At 44.1% G+C, this 17247-nt stretch overlaps 1 protein-coding gene across 7 annotated transcripts in view; it reads right to left on the bottom strand.

Moving 5' to 3' along the window:
- LRRK1 (leucine rich repeat kinase 1) overlaps window positions 1-17247 on the bottom strand; it is an 83248-nt gene that overhangs the window by 16277 nt on the left and 49724 nt on the right. For all 7 annotated transcript variants that reach the window (XM_056346362.1, XM_056346363.1, XM_056346361.1 and 4 more), the window contains 10 exons: window positions 15690-15854; window positions 13459-13631; window positions 11313-11433; window positions 10906-11065; window positions 9977-10253; window positions 6848-7019; window positions 5217-5380; window positions 3866-4005; window positions 2050-2299; window positions 444-610 (listed from right to left, as the gene is read on the bottom strand). In XM_056346362.1, the coding sequence (XP_056202337.1) occupies window positions 444-610; window positions 2050-2299; window positions 3866-4005; window positions 5217-5380; window positions 6848-7019; window positions 9977-10253; window positions 10906-11065; window positions 11313-11433; window positions 13459-13631; window positions 15690-15854 (1789 nt within the window). The remainder of the gene's footprint in view (window positions 1-443; window positions 611-2049; window positions 2300-3865; window positions 4006-5216; window positions 5381-6847; window positions 7020-9976; window positions 10254-10905; window positions 11066-11312; window positions 11434-13458; window positions 13632-15689; window positions 15855-17247) is intronic.

Below are 17247 nucleotides of genomic sequence, written 5' to 3'. Positions count from 1 at the left end.
ATGAGAAGGATTTCCAATATGCTTTCTGTAGTTGCTGGCACAGATGGAGTAAAAGACTTACTCAGAAGTGGAGACCCACAAGTCCTTCATGCAAACCCATGCAAATCCAGACTTCGCATTGCCAAATAGCTTGGGAAGAGGAGATGAAATCTTGCCTCCCATCCCACCTGAGGGCTCTGCCTTGGCACCCTGTGAGTCCACCCACTGACCTGCGGGAGAGAAGCTTCCTGCAGTGCCAATGACCTTCACTGCCACAAGTGCTTTCGTGAAGGACTCTAAGATGCAGCCTCCTCCTCCATGGAAACACATCAGTTTTGCTATATACTTCAAAGCTGTATTTAAACAGGTGCCACCAGCACTTTGGAGAGCAAAGGCTCTTTGGTCTTAAGTTGGGATCGCAGACCGCAAGAGCCGATTCCCAACACTGATTCTGTGTACTGTACCTGCAGCTGAAGTAGGAGAACCCTTGCATTTTTTAATCTGAAATCTCTTCACAGCCACTGGTTTTCCTTGGTATCGTGCCCGATATATAACGGTTCCACTTCCACCCTGGCCAAGAACATTGTTTTCATTTTCACTGCATTCCAGTTTGCTATTTTCCAGGAACAGTCTGCCAAAAAGAGATTGGAGCTTTTTAATTAAAAGTTTCAAAGACATTGTAAATGAATGTTTTAATGTGTTCACATTTTCACAAATCCCTAATAGGTTCTTGTCTAATCTACTGAGAGGACTGGATCAGCTAAACTACCTGGGTCATCTCAGTATACTCTCTGCTGGCTCATGGTATAACAGGTTTCTCAGAGAAAAAAGTAATTCAGGCAAATAAGCAAAAAAAGCTTTTTACTAGTTTATCCCACAAGAATCAAACAGATCTGGAAAGCACATAAGCTCCTTTTCCAAGCAGATGACACAGGTACAGATATTTGTACCATTTATCTGTATTAATGATTTTTTTTTGCTTCATTTACCTCCTGTTCCTCTTTTTCTCCACTGGGGCAGGACAGGACGTTCATGAACAGCCCCACACTCTGAAACCTGATTATTCAAATCAGCTTACTGTTTCCAGGCTGTAATTCATCATTTCCCTGCTCTTCCAGAGACTACTTTTACAGCTGTTCACACTTCAAACTTCTCCACTCACCTCATGCCCATCAAATAGATGTCTAGGAGATCACATGTGAGGAGGGCTGTCATGTCGAGCTGATGGGGTGTTTGCCCCATCATAAAATGACCCCAAGAAAGGAACAGGGGCCAGTGGTAGCACAGAAAGCTCTGATAGCAGCCAACAAGACACAGTTGGTCTAGAGGTCTCATGGCTCTGTATTGGGCACAGAAAGGTCTGAGAGAGTGTGAACCAAAAGAGACATTGGTCTCCTCTCCTGCTCGCTATCAGGAGGTCTCTTGCTCTACACGCTATGTAATAAGGGGTGTAAGACTGAACCCATCTGGGAATGCAGTTAAGCAGCTTAAGGATCTGGCAGCACTGCTACGGGTAGGGAAGAGCTGTTTCAGCTGTTCGACTGCCACACTACTACAATACATCTGACAGCCCTCAGCTGAGCAGGAGCCTCGATTCAATGTGAATTCTCTAGTGGTCTCTATATAAATTCACTCACCTACAGACTCTTCAAAACTAAAGGTGATTTCAGTGCCAATCTTGTGACGAAGCAGCACTTCCTTTTGGTTTTGCCATATTAAAATCTCCTTTCTGGGTTCCCCGAAAGACTTTGCCTACAGAAAAGCTCTGGCCAGAGTACTGGGCAATGCAGGACAGCTATGACTCAAAAAAGAGACCTTCGTATTGCACCACAATGATCTCAAAGGATCCCCTGAAGCGATGACTCCGGTCAGCACACAGCAATTGTCTAAGCAAGTATGCTGACCACCAGGAGTGCAGTTTAGGATGAATTGCCAGAGTAGGGATTGAGAGCAGATGAATTTGTTTCCTGTGGTCAGTATGTTCCTCTAGCAGAGATGACTTAGGAAAAAAACCCAACTGAATTACATAGGTACACTGAAACTTAACCAAAGGCTATCAAATAACATTACCTGGCAGGAAAATCAGTCATGAAAAGCTCTGGGACCAGCTCTTGGAGAGAAACGGGGATGTCAGGGTGGTTAGGACATGTGATGTAGTCCAGTTCAATGGCAGTCAGGACACAGTCCTCCATGTTAAAGTACTGCACGTCCTCCGCCTTCTCACCACACTCATTCTCCTCCGGCTTGGAAGCTGCGCAGATGTGGCAGGGCACATACTGCTCCATCAGCAACGTACCGTCACTCTCGGTGGCTGTGAGTGCTTCAAAGCAAGCAAGCAAACAGAGAACAACATAACCCACACAAACTGAGAAAGAACATCAGCTCCTAGTGCATTCAACTGCCTGCAGTCACTACCTGGATCCACTGGCTGAAAATGGTCACACTCAGGAAAGCAGCAATTTACTGCAGTGTATTGACTGGAATAACAAAACAGCATTTTGCAAAATATACACAGACAGCCAGCACTGAGGAGACAGGACTGCTGACATAATAGCTGCTCTGCTTTGGTCACAGGTAATGCACAGGCTTGAGAAGAAAATGCAGGACCAGTAGAAATTAGAAGTATATGAATAAAGCATCGGAGAGAACCTCCTTCTTGCTGGGTGTCTGTGAGCTGTATATAGGGATCACAGCGTATGCTAAAGAGCATGACCCTGCAGTAGAAGGATGGCAGCTGTGAGGCTGCCCAGGAGCCCCAGCCATGTCTGCTTCACAGACTGCAAGCTGCCGGGTGGCTTCAGGCGGAGAGCAGGCATGGGAATGGGAGTGGGAGTGGACTGGGAGGCACGCAGTGCTCAGGCTGAGTGCTTCAGGTGCAGGCCAGGAGTGAAGCACTCACCTGCAGCACCCAAGGTAGGAATACAGTTCCTGTGGGCTCCCTCCCAGGCAATGTTTTCAGTCCTGCTGGGGGAAATGCGGGTTCTACAAGACTAAACCTTTGGGAGGCTCACACCTCTCCCACTAACTACAGAAGGATTTTGTGGTGACAGGGACAGGCTCCATTAAGTGCCTACAATTAGCCAGGGTGAATATAGGACGTAGCCTTTGAAGTCACGACTCCTCTCAAGTTTCAGTGATTAATGTTATCATTAATTCGAAGGCAAATAAAAACTTGTTTTATCTGCATAACATCCAGAACACGAATATGTGAGAGTGCACAACCGTTTCCTCCAGAGAGCCTCCAATTAAGAGATTTTGGCACTGTTTTCTAGACCAGTGTGGGATGACAAAGAACACTTCAGATTTTGTTTTGATTTTAAACGAAGTGTACTGGGGTTGCAAACAGCCTGCTGGGTAACAGCAGGATCTGTCCTGATCACAGGAAAAACAACTGCAGGAGTCAAGGAAGTTACCTTGGCACAGAGTCCCTGGTATCATATTCACTCATGCCTCTCGCATCACAATTTATATAAATTATAGGGTGTTAGAAATGGTGGACAAATGCTGATCCAAGCTGATGCCAAAATGAATTCTGCCATCAAGGGACAGTGCCAAGTAGCTCAGGCCAAATCCTGCCCCTGCTATGAGCAACAGGAAGAGTCTCGAACTCCCACAGAAGCAGGTCCTGTTTCAACTGTCATGTTTCACCTGTGCTTGCTGTGACTGACAGACTGAAAGACACAATGTCTCGACCAAGGTGTGCTGGCAAATAATCTTGATCTGTCTGCAGGTTTATGAGCTTTTATCAAATGTTATTGGCATGAGACTGTCAGAGCCTGAGGCGTCTTCAATTAACACAAAATACTGCGCACCTGGACAGCTCTGTCAAAGAACCTTCTGTTAAAAAGACATAACACTGCACAGAAAATTGCAGTAGCTCTCTTACCAGGAAACCACTGGTCTATCAAAGAGTTGACATGATCTGTGATGAACGCCATTGCTGAGAAGTCTCTCACTTCTGACTGGGAAATGATTTTAATTCCACCACTTTTTTTCTTTTTCCAGTTCACATCAGAAGACTCGACACTGTAAGAAAGCCAAAAGACAGCCACATAAAGCTTTTGTTAAGTATCAGTGTCAACAGACTTTCTTTCTCGCAGGAAACCTGAGTTACACAATAACACGTATGAAAATGATTTTCACTTCAGTCTGTTCTGCAAATGACTCTTAGCAGAGAATTCTGAAAATACGTAAATGCTACAGAAGGTCAGACCAAGAGAAAACTCTGGCCTAAGTGAACTGAATATGATGGCCAGTTTTGACAGAAATGGCCCATACAGAATCATGGAAGGTTAGGAGTTTTAAAAATTCGTAATGAAACTCCGGTGCATAATAATAACACTGAAACTTCTAAAACCTGTTTGGAAAAGTTTATGGACGTAATAATTTTTGTGCCATTCCCATTTAAAAAAAAAAAAAAAAAAAAAAAGCGCTTTAATACAAAGAGCTGAGTTCTGTAACTCCCTGAAGTATGTGGGGAGATAAGAGTATGAACACCACCATAGTCCAGAATTAAGGATTCCAGCCTGAGATTTGCAAGTCTCTACCCAGCCGCAGACAGCCTAGATGAACTCAGGAAAATCACTATGCCCTTCTGGTCTCCAACCATGCAACAGCACCAATGGTTCCTATGGTTCCTCCCTATCTTGCCAGGGACTGAAAGAGCAAATGCATCTGCAGATACTACAAAGATGAAAGTCTTAAGTGGCTGTCTACTCTGAATTTGTGAAAGAACAGTGACAGCAGGTTTTCTTCACGCTTGCAGCTAGTAGACACTCTGCCTTGGCCAGCTTAAACCAGCAGTCCATAGTCCCTGCTGCACACGGTCTGAGAGCATAGAACACCTCCACTGATCCCGATTACTGCCACTCAGTTGTGAAGTTTGAGGATTCAGTGGAAAACTCACTGACGTAAGGAAATCTTTGCATGTGAAAATGCATGATTTTACGCTGGCAAAGAATTCTGCTCTGAATATCACTTTCTGTTTTCAGGCTTCTTTAAATTTGTGGCTGAATAACACATACGTTTCGTATATTCGGAACTGCCAAACAACCAGTTATTCATCATTTTTGTCACCAGTTGTTACCAGATGAATTATGTCTATTAGAAGAGCCTCCTCTTCTACTGATGAGTGAGCATACAGCACGAGTCAGGTCCATTCATCTCCATTCAAATGACATGTTTCATACACTCTATTAGTCCCCTGTCATGCATGCTGCATTACAAACACAAATTACCTAAGATAGCCTCCATCAAAGGTAACGAACAGACCTTCCTGCCAGTAAACAGTGTGAGTCCTTTTGACTCGGAACGTGCTGCAGCGGTTCCTTTGGGTGCCTGTGAAGCTGTAGATGGTCACCTTTTTGTTTCTTGTCTTGGTGTTCTTCTTGTTTTCAAAGAGCTGAAACAAGCAGAAAAGATGAAAATCACTAAATTATTGAAATTTCTCATAAGGATGTTGAGATGAAAATCACTAAACTATTGAAATTTCTTATAAGGGTGTTGTTTTAATTGAGCAACAAGGTGACTTCTTTTTTTGGCCTTCACACGTGCTGTCATACCTTCTCCACTATGGAGCAACTTGTGCTCATGAAAAAATTTTGCAATGGAACAAAAATACATGCAGTAGAAGTTGGTTTTGCAGCAATGGAAGTATTTTTCAATTCAACTCAAAAAAAGGAACAATTTTGTATTTGTGAACAAAGTTAATTGTATAACCGTGGCATTTGTTATATGAATTCTGCATTTGCAAAAGTCTTACAACCGTAAAGAAGAGCTAAATGTTCTAGGGAATGACTAAGTTTGCCCTCAATGTGGAGAGTTAACTTTTCCACCTGTTTCAGTAGGAGGAATATGGCTTTTCTCCAAGACACTTCAAACCAGCACTTAAAGCAAAATGTATTTTTGTTTTAAAATCAAAGACTTAATCTGCAGAACTCCACTGTACTCATTGCTCTAACACGTTTGTCTGCAGACGGGACTGGTGCCTGGGATCATTTCCATTCACTTCAGTGAGGACTGGCTGAGGTCCCTTACAAAGGTGCTCTAGGGTTATGTAGTGCCCCTGTGGATGTAAGCAAGGAGTTGGCAAGACAGAGTGTTAAAACAGGTGAAGTTATTCCATGGATTGAGAAGCCTGGAACACAGAGGATCTTCCATAAACAGGTATCGTGTTTTCCATGTTCTGTACATCAATGACAGATCACAGCTTAAATGGATAGCCGTTAAGAAGCTATCACAGTAGTACTAAAAATATTTTGTAGGCATTTATTATGGTTTCCAGCAGGGCTATGTTTCAGATATAAGCTGCTGCAAAAATACGTCTGTTAACAACATCACATTTCACTTAGCTTTCAGAACCTTACACACATTACTTTAACGATATGCATACCACTTGCACTAATAGGGTGCCTGCTTGCACTCATTATCCCGTTAAGGCAACAGTCCTGTAATTTTCTTCTGATTTAAAGCCATACAGATTCAGATAGCTGACTTCGGTGGAGCTAGTCCAGATGTCCTCTGGCAAATGACATGAGCAGAGTCTGGGCCAGTGGAACAGTCACGGACAAGAGTTGCAGGCAGGACTCCAATTACTTGTAATTGGGAGATGCTGGAGGTACTGAGACCTTCCAGGGGATCATGTTATAAAGAGGCTGTGGAGAACACTGGCTTTCTTCCCCAGCGCCAATTTGTTGTTCTAAATGACACCTACTACGAAAACAGAATCAGAGTCTCATCTCTCCCTATTTACTCAAATAAAGTGAGCCTGTGACTGAAGCAAGCTGGATGTGAAGACACCCACTTACAGTTATATTGAACAACAACTTCAGTTGTTGTCTTTTGCTTGCAGAGAGATACAGTAACCTACCTGGAGGTCCATCTCTGCCAGGCTAATTAACATTCGGGCTATGAACCTTTGCCAAAAGCCAACTGGGACAAAACTCATCTTGAAGACCCTTTGGACTGTGTTTGAGGTCTGGTGGCAGAGCCCGTGGATATCTAGTGCTGGCTTGGTAGGAAGCAGATGAGGGAGGAGGTAGCTGAAACACATCAAATTCAACAGCTCAAATTTTAGCTACAGCTTGTAACAGTGAGTACATTGTTACTGGATAGTAAGGCAATTCAGTTTCCAAAGAGATTTTTAATGTCAGAGCCTACTGCATATAAAAAAGCTTTTAGATTAAAGGCACTGCAGCAACACATGGAGAAATTAATTTACACTATGGAATCAAGCAGAGGCAAAACAGACATTACATAATTCAGCCAGGGCTATTGGACAGGGCTAAAACTGATGTAATGAGCAGGACATCAGTGCAATCACAAATTAAATGCATTAAAATATAAGAGTCATTAGAACAGTTGTGATGTTGGGACTTTTTTTTGGTATCTTTTTTGCTCGGTCCTGGTAGTAAGCAGAGAATTACACCTGTGCTCCTATGTGCAACAGAAGACAAACGCAAAAACAACCCACAGCAGCTCAGCTTGAAGGTGGGGAGAGGAGGTGTTGTGGGAGGTGGCAAGGAGGCAGTTGCAGGCTGCAGGGACTGGACTGCTTGGGCTCTCATCCCAGTCCCAGAACGAGAGCATCTCATGGGTCAACATGACAGGGTTTCCCACTGCACCATATTGCAGCTGATGGACTCCCTATCACATCCCTGACAAACTCCAGGGCAAGAGCTCATTTTGCCAGGCTAATGCCAGCAGAGACATCACTTGCCTTGCTCTGTCTCCTCCTGCAATCAGGTTATTTGGTTCTTTGCCCAAATGTGGAAGAGACACAGTGCTATCTGAGCCTGACTGATCAGAAATAACAGAGCTACACTGGTGTAGAAGACCACAAAGTTTTCAAATTATTTTCAGATCTCCTAGTAAGCACAGAATATTAATTTGTCCTGATCTTTAGTATTTGGGAAACTAAAACCTTTTGGAAGACTAGAACTGTTCTGAAAATTATTAGCTTATGGCTTTCAATACCTGCCAATAAATCTGTTGACAGTGATACTCTTCTGTACCAAATACATTCCAAGATGCCTAAACATCTTATTTGATTATAAGCAGAAACACTGCTGGTTTATCAGTGTTCAGCCTGAGAAAATGTGTTGGCATCTGGAGATCATCACTGATGGGCATAATGACAGAAATGAGGCAAACAGCCAAGGGACTTGACCAAAATAACAGTGGCAGGGACTAGACACACAACTAGAACTAATGCTGGGTCCAAATCCAATGCTTTAAGCCTATCATGTTTTCTCTCCAGCAGCTGCAGTATTCTGTAAAACCTGAAATATCAGCTCAGAAAAAACAGCCATCACTAGAAAACAGCTCTCTCCATATGTCACAGTCCATAACATCCGATGACATTTTACATGATCAAATTATCTGTTCTATGAAACATCTTTGGAATGCAAAACCTATAAAAATTTCTCTTTGACTTATAAATTAAAATAAGAATGGTCATAGTTTCAACTCTGTTTTAACAAGCAGAACAAAGCTAAAGCACATGTACCTTAGGCAGAAAAGTGGAGTGCATCAAACTAAAAGTTCTTGCTTTATAAAGGTAGTGGATGCATGCTGTGACAGCCAGTAAATTTTCCTCAGCGCATCCAAGAAAGGGTCTACAAGTGTAAGAAGGCCAGTGAGGCCCTTCTGGACCACAACTATATAGTGGATTATAATACAGATGGTGATTCAATGCTCTTGAACAACAGCCAATGCAAATTCTGAAAATATGTGAAACATGCCCCCATACACCCTTTCAGAAGGGAAACTGGCAGCTGCTTTCTCTAGTGACTGCACAGAAACCCTATCTGGCAATCTAGACAATAACTGCAGAAGCACAGTAACAAATAACTGCTCTGTGTCTGGCTAGAACATTAAATTAATCCAACCTGCTATAGCTACAGTCCATCAGTGGGAAAGAATATTCTGCTAATGTGGCTTGGATCGTTCTAAGAAAGACTGGGCAGGCCGTGAAAAAGCAGTTTCCTTGTTCCCGAGGCACAGACAATGTAATTGCCTTGGAGAAAAATGGCAGATAGTGACAAGGAGTCCAAAAGGCATTTTGGACTAAGCAGAAACATTGCTGCTTTATCTGTGTTAAGCCTGAGAAAATTTGTTGGCATCCGGGACTGGATAAGTGACAGGCATAATGACAGCACAGAGAATGCTGCACTTGTGCTGGCATTCAGAGCTCCCGAGAGGCTCAGGGCAATGCAGCCATGCTGTCCTGGAAGGGCAAGGAAGTGAAATGCAAATGCCACATCAAAAGTGCAATACGGCTATGGTTTCACCATTAACGCAACAACAGGCTGTCGCCAAGCAGATGGGAGAGAGAAAAATAGCAGGGAACTCTGCCCACAGCAAAAGAGATGGGGGGCAGAGGGGAGGAGGCCTCATTAACATTTAAAGAGAATGAGGTTTCCTAGACCATTTCTAGGAAAACTATTGATCAACACCTACTGAGGCTAAAAATTAAGGAAATCACATTGCCACTAAAGCTATAATTCTTTGGTTTCACAAGAAATAAAATACTACTACTTTCAGGGCTGACATAATTACTGATTACCCAAAGTTTTCTGCTATAGTCTGGAGTGAGGATCTTCCACTGGAAACAGATGACTCCATCCCATCTATATTTTAGGCCCAGTAGCCATGAGCCTCACATCCTCTCTCAGCTGCAGCTGTGCCAGCTGAGCGCTTACAGCTTCCACCTGCTCATTGCCACATCCCTGGTAGTGTCACTGCCCCTCCGTGCTGGTGGCTGAGTCTGTCAGCAGCCTCAATGCACCGAGTGGACAAAGACCTGCCTTGGAAAGTTTTCAGACTAGCTTGTTTGGAGCAAAGGATGCTCATGTCAGGAAATGCAGCCCAAATGGATGGGTGCCTTCCATTATACTATGTAACGAACTCAAATATTTTCTCACAGGAAGATCCTTGTCAAGACAACCACTTACGGTGACAGCCTCCCGCCTGGCTGAGCCTCTAATTAACAACATACCTGCTATTGGCCACAGGCAGTGCAATTTCAAACTTAGCCAAGAACTGGAAGTACTGCTCTTCGGTTTGCTCAGTGAAGCCCGTCCCAACCAGCAGCATCCTGAGATCCTCTGCTCTGATGACTCCATTCTTAGCTACAGACTTGGAGCTCTTGATGTTGAAAATCCTCTGCAGACACTCTGAGAGCCAGACAGGGTCAAGGAAGTAGAGGTTTCTTAGGCCGTGGCTTGTGTCTGGGAAGTGCAGCAGTGTACCTGTTTCTATGAGAAAATTAATCGCTGCAAAAAATAAAGAACTCTAGATCAGCAATAGACCAGCATTAGGAAACCACAGTGCAGATGAGTAAGGCTATGAGGCAGTCTGTGCAGTTTTATGCATACCAGATATAGCCAGCATGCAGTCAAGCCAAGAGAGTAACATTTATCTGAGGAGTGCTGCTATCTGGCACTCCACTTGTAAAACCCACATCTCACCCCTTTACAGCCAGTATTTGTCCCCATCACACCTCCCCTTTACCCTCCTCCTGCCATCCTCACAGGGAAGGGCTCCCCCAGGCTCCCGCAGTGCAAAGCCTCCATAAAGATCACAGGACTGGGGCCCTACAGAGAAGATAGCCTTGAAAACATGGCAACGCTAATTCTGCACAGAGCAGAAATAAAATCAGACAAAGCTTGTTCAAAAAAAAAAAAAAATTAGTAGCCTCAGATCACCCTTGGAACCTCCCAGCCCTCTCCCCACAAAGCCCCATTACTAATTTTGTATCTTAGCAATTTCCAAAGTGACTTCAACACTGGTATAGAGCACACCGTAACTGTTTTTTTGCACAGCAATTACCTGGTGGGCTTCCTTCCCCTCCCCTTTCTATTATTCATGGAATATTTCAATCACACCTCCTGATTTCCAAGAAATTACTGGTCTGCTCTGACCTACCAGTTTGCAAGTCTTCATAGTCTTTGATATCATTTTCAGGTGTTTGCTCAATGATCAGTTCTATTTGTCTGTCTGTTAAATACTGGACATCATCATTCTGACTTCTTCTATGCTGTTCTGCAAGGACAGCTTCTTGAAGACTAAGGTAACTTCTTGGTATCTACAAGCAACATAAGAAAAACAGCAGGATCAGGATCAGACAGCAATCACTCTGCTGGAGTTGAGCTGGCTCAGTCATCTTAGGGATCCTATAGTGCTGTCTTTTCCCAAAGCCAGATAGCTATCTTACATACTTCACATGCCTCCTACATCAACAGTAACTCCTGAAGTTCACCTCCCAATCCAAAACCAATCCTCAAAAACGCCCCACTTTGGTAAGGATCACCGCTAGAAAGAACAGTTCTCACCAATCTCCCTGCAAGTTTCTGTGAGCATATTGAGCTGCCAACATCCTTCATGTTGCAAGTGACGTGAAAAATCAGCTGTCGGAGTCCATCGAGGCCTTCCAGAGTCTTACATGAGAGCTCACTGCAAAAGTCATGCAAGGGTGAAGATTATCAAACCTTATCAGCACACTGGCTTCCTTTCCAGGCCCACTTTCTCTTATCAGCGACTTTAAATTTCCTGTGCCAGATGAATGGGAGGAAGGCTGTCAGTGAGCATTTTTAACTTTGGAGAAAAATACAAAGACGCCTGGAAAAGACATATTAGGCCAACCTCCGCTCTGCCTGCTTCATTCACTGTGCGCCGCTTTTCTATCCCCTGTGCACTGTGATCTCTGGGGACTTCCCTGTCAGACTAACCAAAGCCATCACCCACTTTCCCTTCAGTGCTGCACGCATCCTGGAAGGGACTGCAGGAGGGAGGAAAACATGGTGCTCCGGCAGTCGCTGGAGACAAGTCCAGTTCTCCCTGCCTTAGATCAAAGAGACACGATGATGACTACCAGACACCTTTTCCCACCCTCATTCCGGCCCTTGTTCAGCTGGAACCTGTGATCTGGGAATTGATGCTTAGATCCTAAAAGCTGGCATTCATCATCTCTTTAACAGCTAAAAGCCTGCTCTCTCCAACTCCTACTATTTTTGGTCTTGCTGTGGGCAGGATAAGAACAGTTCTCTTCCACTTTCCCCAACAAAGAGTCTTTCTAACTGATCCTACACATGTTCCCATGGCAGACAGAAAATAGTTTTCTAAAGCAATATGCTTTATCTTAAACCTTAGCTGTCAGTGGCACTGGGAAGTGTGCACTCACTGGAGTGACACTGGAGGACCAGCACTGATAAAAGCACTCCAGGCTCACCCACACATGGCTTTCACAACAAACACTCCTTACACTCCTCCGGATGCCCAGAGCACTGCTTAGAGGAGCCCCATCCAGGTGGACAATGGGGTATGAAGGAGAGGCACGGGAGGGAGGAGGTATGAAATCAGGCATGACTCCAGTGGGAAGAAATGCAGGGGAAAAGGAAGGTGAAAGGGAACGTGCAGGATGTGTGGCAGGTGGAAGAAAATCCCCTTGAGAAAAAATGACTGAGATCATGTTATGATGCTCTGTGGTGATAGGAAAAGAGGCTTGAAGAGACTGAAGCACAAAACTTTCTCCTTCTCATCGTGAGTCTCTGGGCCTCATGCTGGGTCCCTGGTATTTCTCCTAATGGGAAAAAGCCAACTGGGATGCTCGACTGAGCGCTTGCATTTGCAGAGCAGAGCATGCATGGGAGGTCTCCTGATGACTTTGCCAGGCAGCAGATGCAAAGTGCCGGGGACATTGCAAACGCCCTTCTTTACTTGCCAGCCACCACCTGCTTTTGCCCCAGGCATTGGCAATTTCACACTGTTTGGTGTCAGCCTGCTGAATCCATGCTCCACCTGTGCTGTGCGCTCCCTTGGCTGGCAGACTCACCTCTTTCCCAGCCAGAGAAGCCTCCTCTCTCCAAGGGCATTCTCTGTTAGCCAAAGGGAGGGAGCTGCAGAGGCGGCATGGCCTGACTGACACTGATCTTCCAGACAGCACCACCCCTCCGTTATCCCACCCGGTGAACTCAGATGGCACAGGTTTGAACTGCTGGGGGCTCAGGGGGCTGACCCACTCCTCATCCTGCCAACACTGCCACGTGAGCTTTCTCACATCAGGTAGAACAAGGTTACCACACAGCCCCCTCTTAACAAACCCTGTGGCACCCACACTAGAGCAGTCATGCTCTCAAGCTTTGCAGCATTAATTACTCAATCTTTAATCAATTACTTCTCTCGTTGTGACTAATAAAACTGTATCACCATTTAATGGTGAGAAACCTGAGTGGAGCAGGAGCCCTAAACCAGACTGGCCAAGGTCATGACTTTGGATCTTCCAGCTCTCAGGCCCACGCTCAGACCCCTGAGCAACACTGTACTTCTGATTATTCTACATTATCTCAGTCAAAAATAGATGAAACGCAATGCTGACGAGCCTTTAAATCAGTTCCGTTGCCAAGGAGATCAAGTATTATAAAATTGTTTGAAGTGACATAAAATAGAGTGACTGAGCTTCATAAAGGCACAAGGACTTACTGCAGGTGCTTGAATGTGATATCTGGGAAGCCAGTTGCTCTGGATCCAGACGGAGACCGACAGAGAGCCAAGACGTATGCCCTCAGAGTTGCTATCCTCTCGACGCGAAATTTTGTTTCAATTAAATCAAGGTGTGTTCCTACCACTAACACCACTGAATTTGGAGCTTTGGCCTGTAAGGGGAAACACTGATGATGATATCATCCAGATTACATCGTGGTAAATACAGCGAGGACATGTGAAAAGTATAATATTTAAGAGGGGGTAGTCATATACATTAATAAAATGGAATGTATGTAAAACGGAGGCAGCTTGACAACAGCAACAAGTGATCTGGGTATTACAGAAGTTCTCCTACAGAACATGCCTTAATCATCTGCTGCTACTGCAAAGAGGGAGACTGTCGGTCTGGCCTCATTACATCAGGGCTTAACATAAAGGGAGTTGCTATGTGGCATTAAGTTGCTACAAGTCAGTTAAATGGTGGGACTATGTCCACCCAGACAAAGGAAAATAAGTTAGCTTAACCTGTAGCCAGAAGATCTAACTCTGATGTCCTGAAAAAGGCTAGTTACACTCTGGAATGGATACCTGGGGAAGTTACACATACTTTTGCCTGGAGGTATATGGAGAGGTGAGATAAACTGCTAGAAAAGTCTCAATCTACTTAATCCTAAATCAATGCAAAGGAATGGATTAGATGATCTTGCGGTTTCTTCCAACCCTTCCATGATTGCATTACAGCACTGGAATGTATCCAGATTTCAGGGACCATGCTGCCAAATACAATGGGATTGCACAGGCTTAAGCAGGGGTCAGGCTGCCGATCCAAATTACTCTGACCACAGAAGACTATTCAGATGCAGAAATACATGCTTATTTGCAGTCAATCCATTTGTCTCTTATGACGCCCACTGAAATATCCTAACCTGAACGACACCAAACTCAAACCCTGTGCAGATGCAGAAGTGACGGCTGTACCATGCCAGACCAAGGGGCCCACTTGGCCCAATATTCTGCCTAGAGGCTAATGGAGAGTATAGGCACAGGGTAAGCATGTAGACATTATTTTCCCTGGTGTGTTCTCCCAGCATCCAGCAGCAGGCTGCTCATCAATTTCCTGACCACGAGATGGTATCTCTCAGTTAATAGCACTTGATGGATTTTTCTTCCACCAGTCTGTTTTTTCAACTTCTGATATCCACAGCACATCATAGTTCCAATATATTGCACAGGTTAGCTATCTGCTGTGTTCAGGATACTTCCTATTGTTTGTTTCAAAGCTACCATCTCATTATTTCATCTGATCTCTCCTAATTCTTCTATAATAAAAGATCATGAACAAAGACTCCCTTGTGGTTTTTCCCCTTACCCTGAGGAGTCTACATGCAGCCCTCCTCATTTGCCTTTCCCAAGCTGAAGAGGTCTATTTACTTGCTGTGTACTCAGAAACTTTTTCCATACTTTTAACCATGATGTTCATCTTTATCTGTAACTTTTCTGATGCTACTATGTACCTGCTGGATACATTAAGGACACAGGCACATCATACATTTTTGAAATATCATAGTTATGATTTCAGCTTTGTAACCTAGTTTGGGTTTTTGACTGCTGCTGACCATTAAGCTAATATTTTTGTAACATCAAGATGTTTCTTTTTTGAGAGGGACTGGCTCAGAGCCCATTTTTGTGTATGCAATGTTAAGACAGATATCAAATAATAAACATTTACAAAAAGTTATGAACATGGTATTATAAAAATCAACCAACACTAATGAATTCACTGCAGTTCTGAGTCCCAGCTGAGAGCTGTCTAGGAGATACTCTCTAGCTTACCTGAATCTAAAGTGTTAAAAATATAACCTCAAGACTAATGTGTGTCTAACCCACACAAGAAAGAAAATGCTTCAAACCCTCCTCGGAGCACAGTGTGGTCAAACACTAATTCCAAACTAAGTATGTTCAGCCTTACTTAGCAGGGGTTTATAAATCAGCTTTTGTTTCATTCTCTGATGTGTGTGAGGGAGAACAAAGCAAATGATAAATTTAAACCATTAAATATAACGATATGCCTACAGCATAATGGAAAATTAATTCCAAAAGCTATGAAAAAATCATAGCTTGCGGAATTTTTGAAAGCAGACCAAAAAGAATCTGTAATAATCACGTATCTTTGTGCTGAGCTACTACTTGATAAATAGATACCCCAGAGTCCACCAGTGACTTCTTACCTCAATGTTCAGCAACCAGAACTGTAAGTTTGCCACAGCTTCTTCCCCCAGTGCCAAGTTCCATACCACTATGTACAATGCTTTGTCTGTGAAGAAACACTGATTGACTGTAGACATGCTTGCTGGGCCTCCGATATCCCAGACATTGAACTCCACTGAATCAACCTACTTAGACAAAGAGAAGTGTTCAAATCAAACGGTTGCAGTAAATCACAGGGAGATAATAGCCAAAGTACAAACCTACGCCTGCATAATGTATGACACAAGAAGGGTTTCAATGTCCTAATTGTGCCTCCAGGAAAGATAAATCAACAAGCAATTGTTAAGCATGGCTACCACTTCCCCACAGGAAATCAAGACTAATTACTTGCTGCTAAAATGATAGAGGTGCCCTTGATGCTGGTAAATCTCCAGTTAATGCTGCGGATTCTCCAGTACAAACAAGGGTCTCATTCTGAGCCCAGTATTTCACTGCATCTGGAATAGAAACTGTTTCATCCTTGTCTGTGCCACGCTCGACAGGACTGTTGCAGCTACTTATCTGCCACTGCTATGGAGAACAGGAAACCCCCTGCTGAAATCACTTCCACTGAGCTCAGCCCTAACTGAGCCAAACAGAATATAAGATGCTCAGAAGATGAGAAACTTCTCAAGCTTTTCATAAACACCTCCTGCATGTTGCTCTGAGGCTTCCGATAGGTGCGTCACATCAGAGATGGGCCACAATTACAGCCACTGTAAATCTGACTCGCTAATTTTTGGGGAATCATCTAAACGGAGGCCTCTAGCCCTGGCTCCCTTCCAAGTATCTCAGCAGCCATCCTTCCATGCAGCCCCACAATAGCGCTAGGATGGAGCATGGCCCTCCTCTGACACAGTATTCAGGCTCCCAGTTGCAGTAGGAAGCACCTACATACCTTGAAGGCTCTGCTCCTAAATCACTTGGCCCTGGGGAGGCAAGAAGCTTGTGACTGAGCAGAAAAATAAACTCTGCTCCAGCCATCACCCTCAGAGCATCACGAAACACCAAGTGGGCTCCATTTACTGGTCCAGGTCCAAGTACTGACTGATCCCACATGACAAGTTACCCTATGAGATTTCAGCAAGGAGTTAAGTATCTCAGCAGGGCTCCTCGCATAGTCCCAGTTTGAAGCCTCCCAGAAACAGCTGGAATAACTTCCATATTGTTTAAACCAAGTCCTAACTAGCACAAGGACTGCTTTTTTCATCCCAAAAACCTTCAGCTGTGTGTCTGTATGGTGTCGGTGACTGTATGGTGTGACAGAGACTCAGAGGTAGGGACAAAAGCCCGTTCGGCACCTTGATCCCACTCCAGGTCTCTGAGGCTGTCTAGGTTTTTATTTTATTAAATTGCTTTTCAATAGAAAATACACAAATCTCTTCTCCCACCAAAGTCTTTTCTTTAAGGAGTCAGGCTGTGCTTGCTTTTTTTTCTTTCTGTCTCTGGCCTGGCACTCTTTGCTGTACAAGAGCTGAACTCAGCAGGCTCCTTCGTCCCTTCCAAAACAGTCTGGCGGTCATGGCTGTCATCCGGGAA

Source organism: Falco biarmicus, chromosome 7, assembly GCF_023638135.1.
Source record: "Falco biarmicus isolate bFalBia1 chromosome 7, bFalBia1.pri, whole genome shotgun sequence".
In the NCBI taxonomy this organism is placed as follows: Eukaryota; Metazoa; Chordata; class Aves; order Falconiformes; family Falconidae; genus Falco; species Falco biarmicus.
This window is presented reverse-complemented; position numbering and strand designations above follow the sequence as displayed.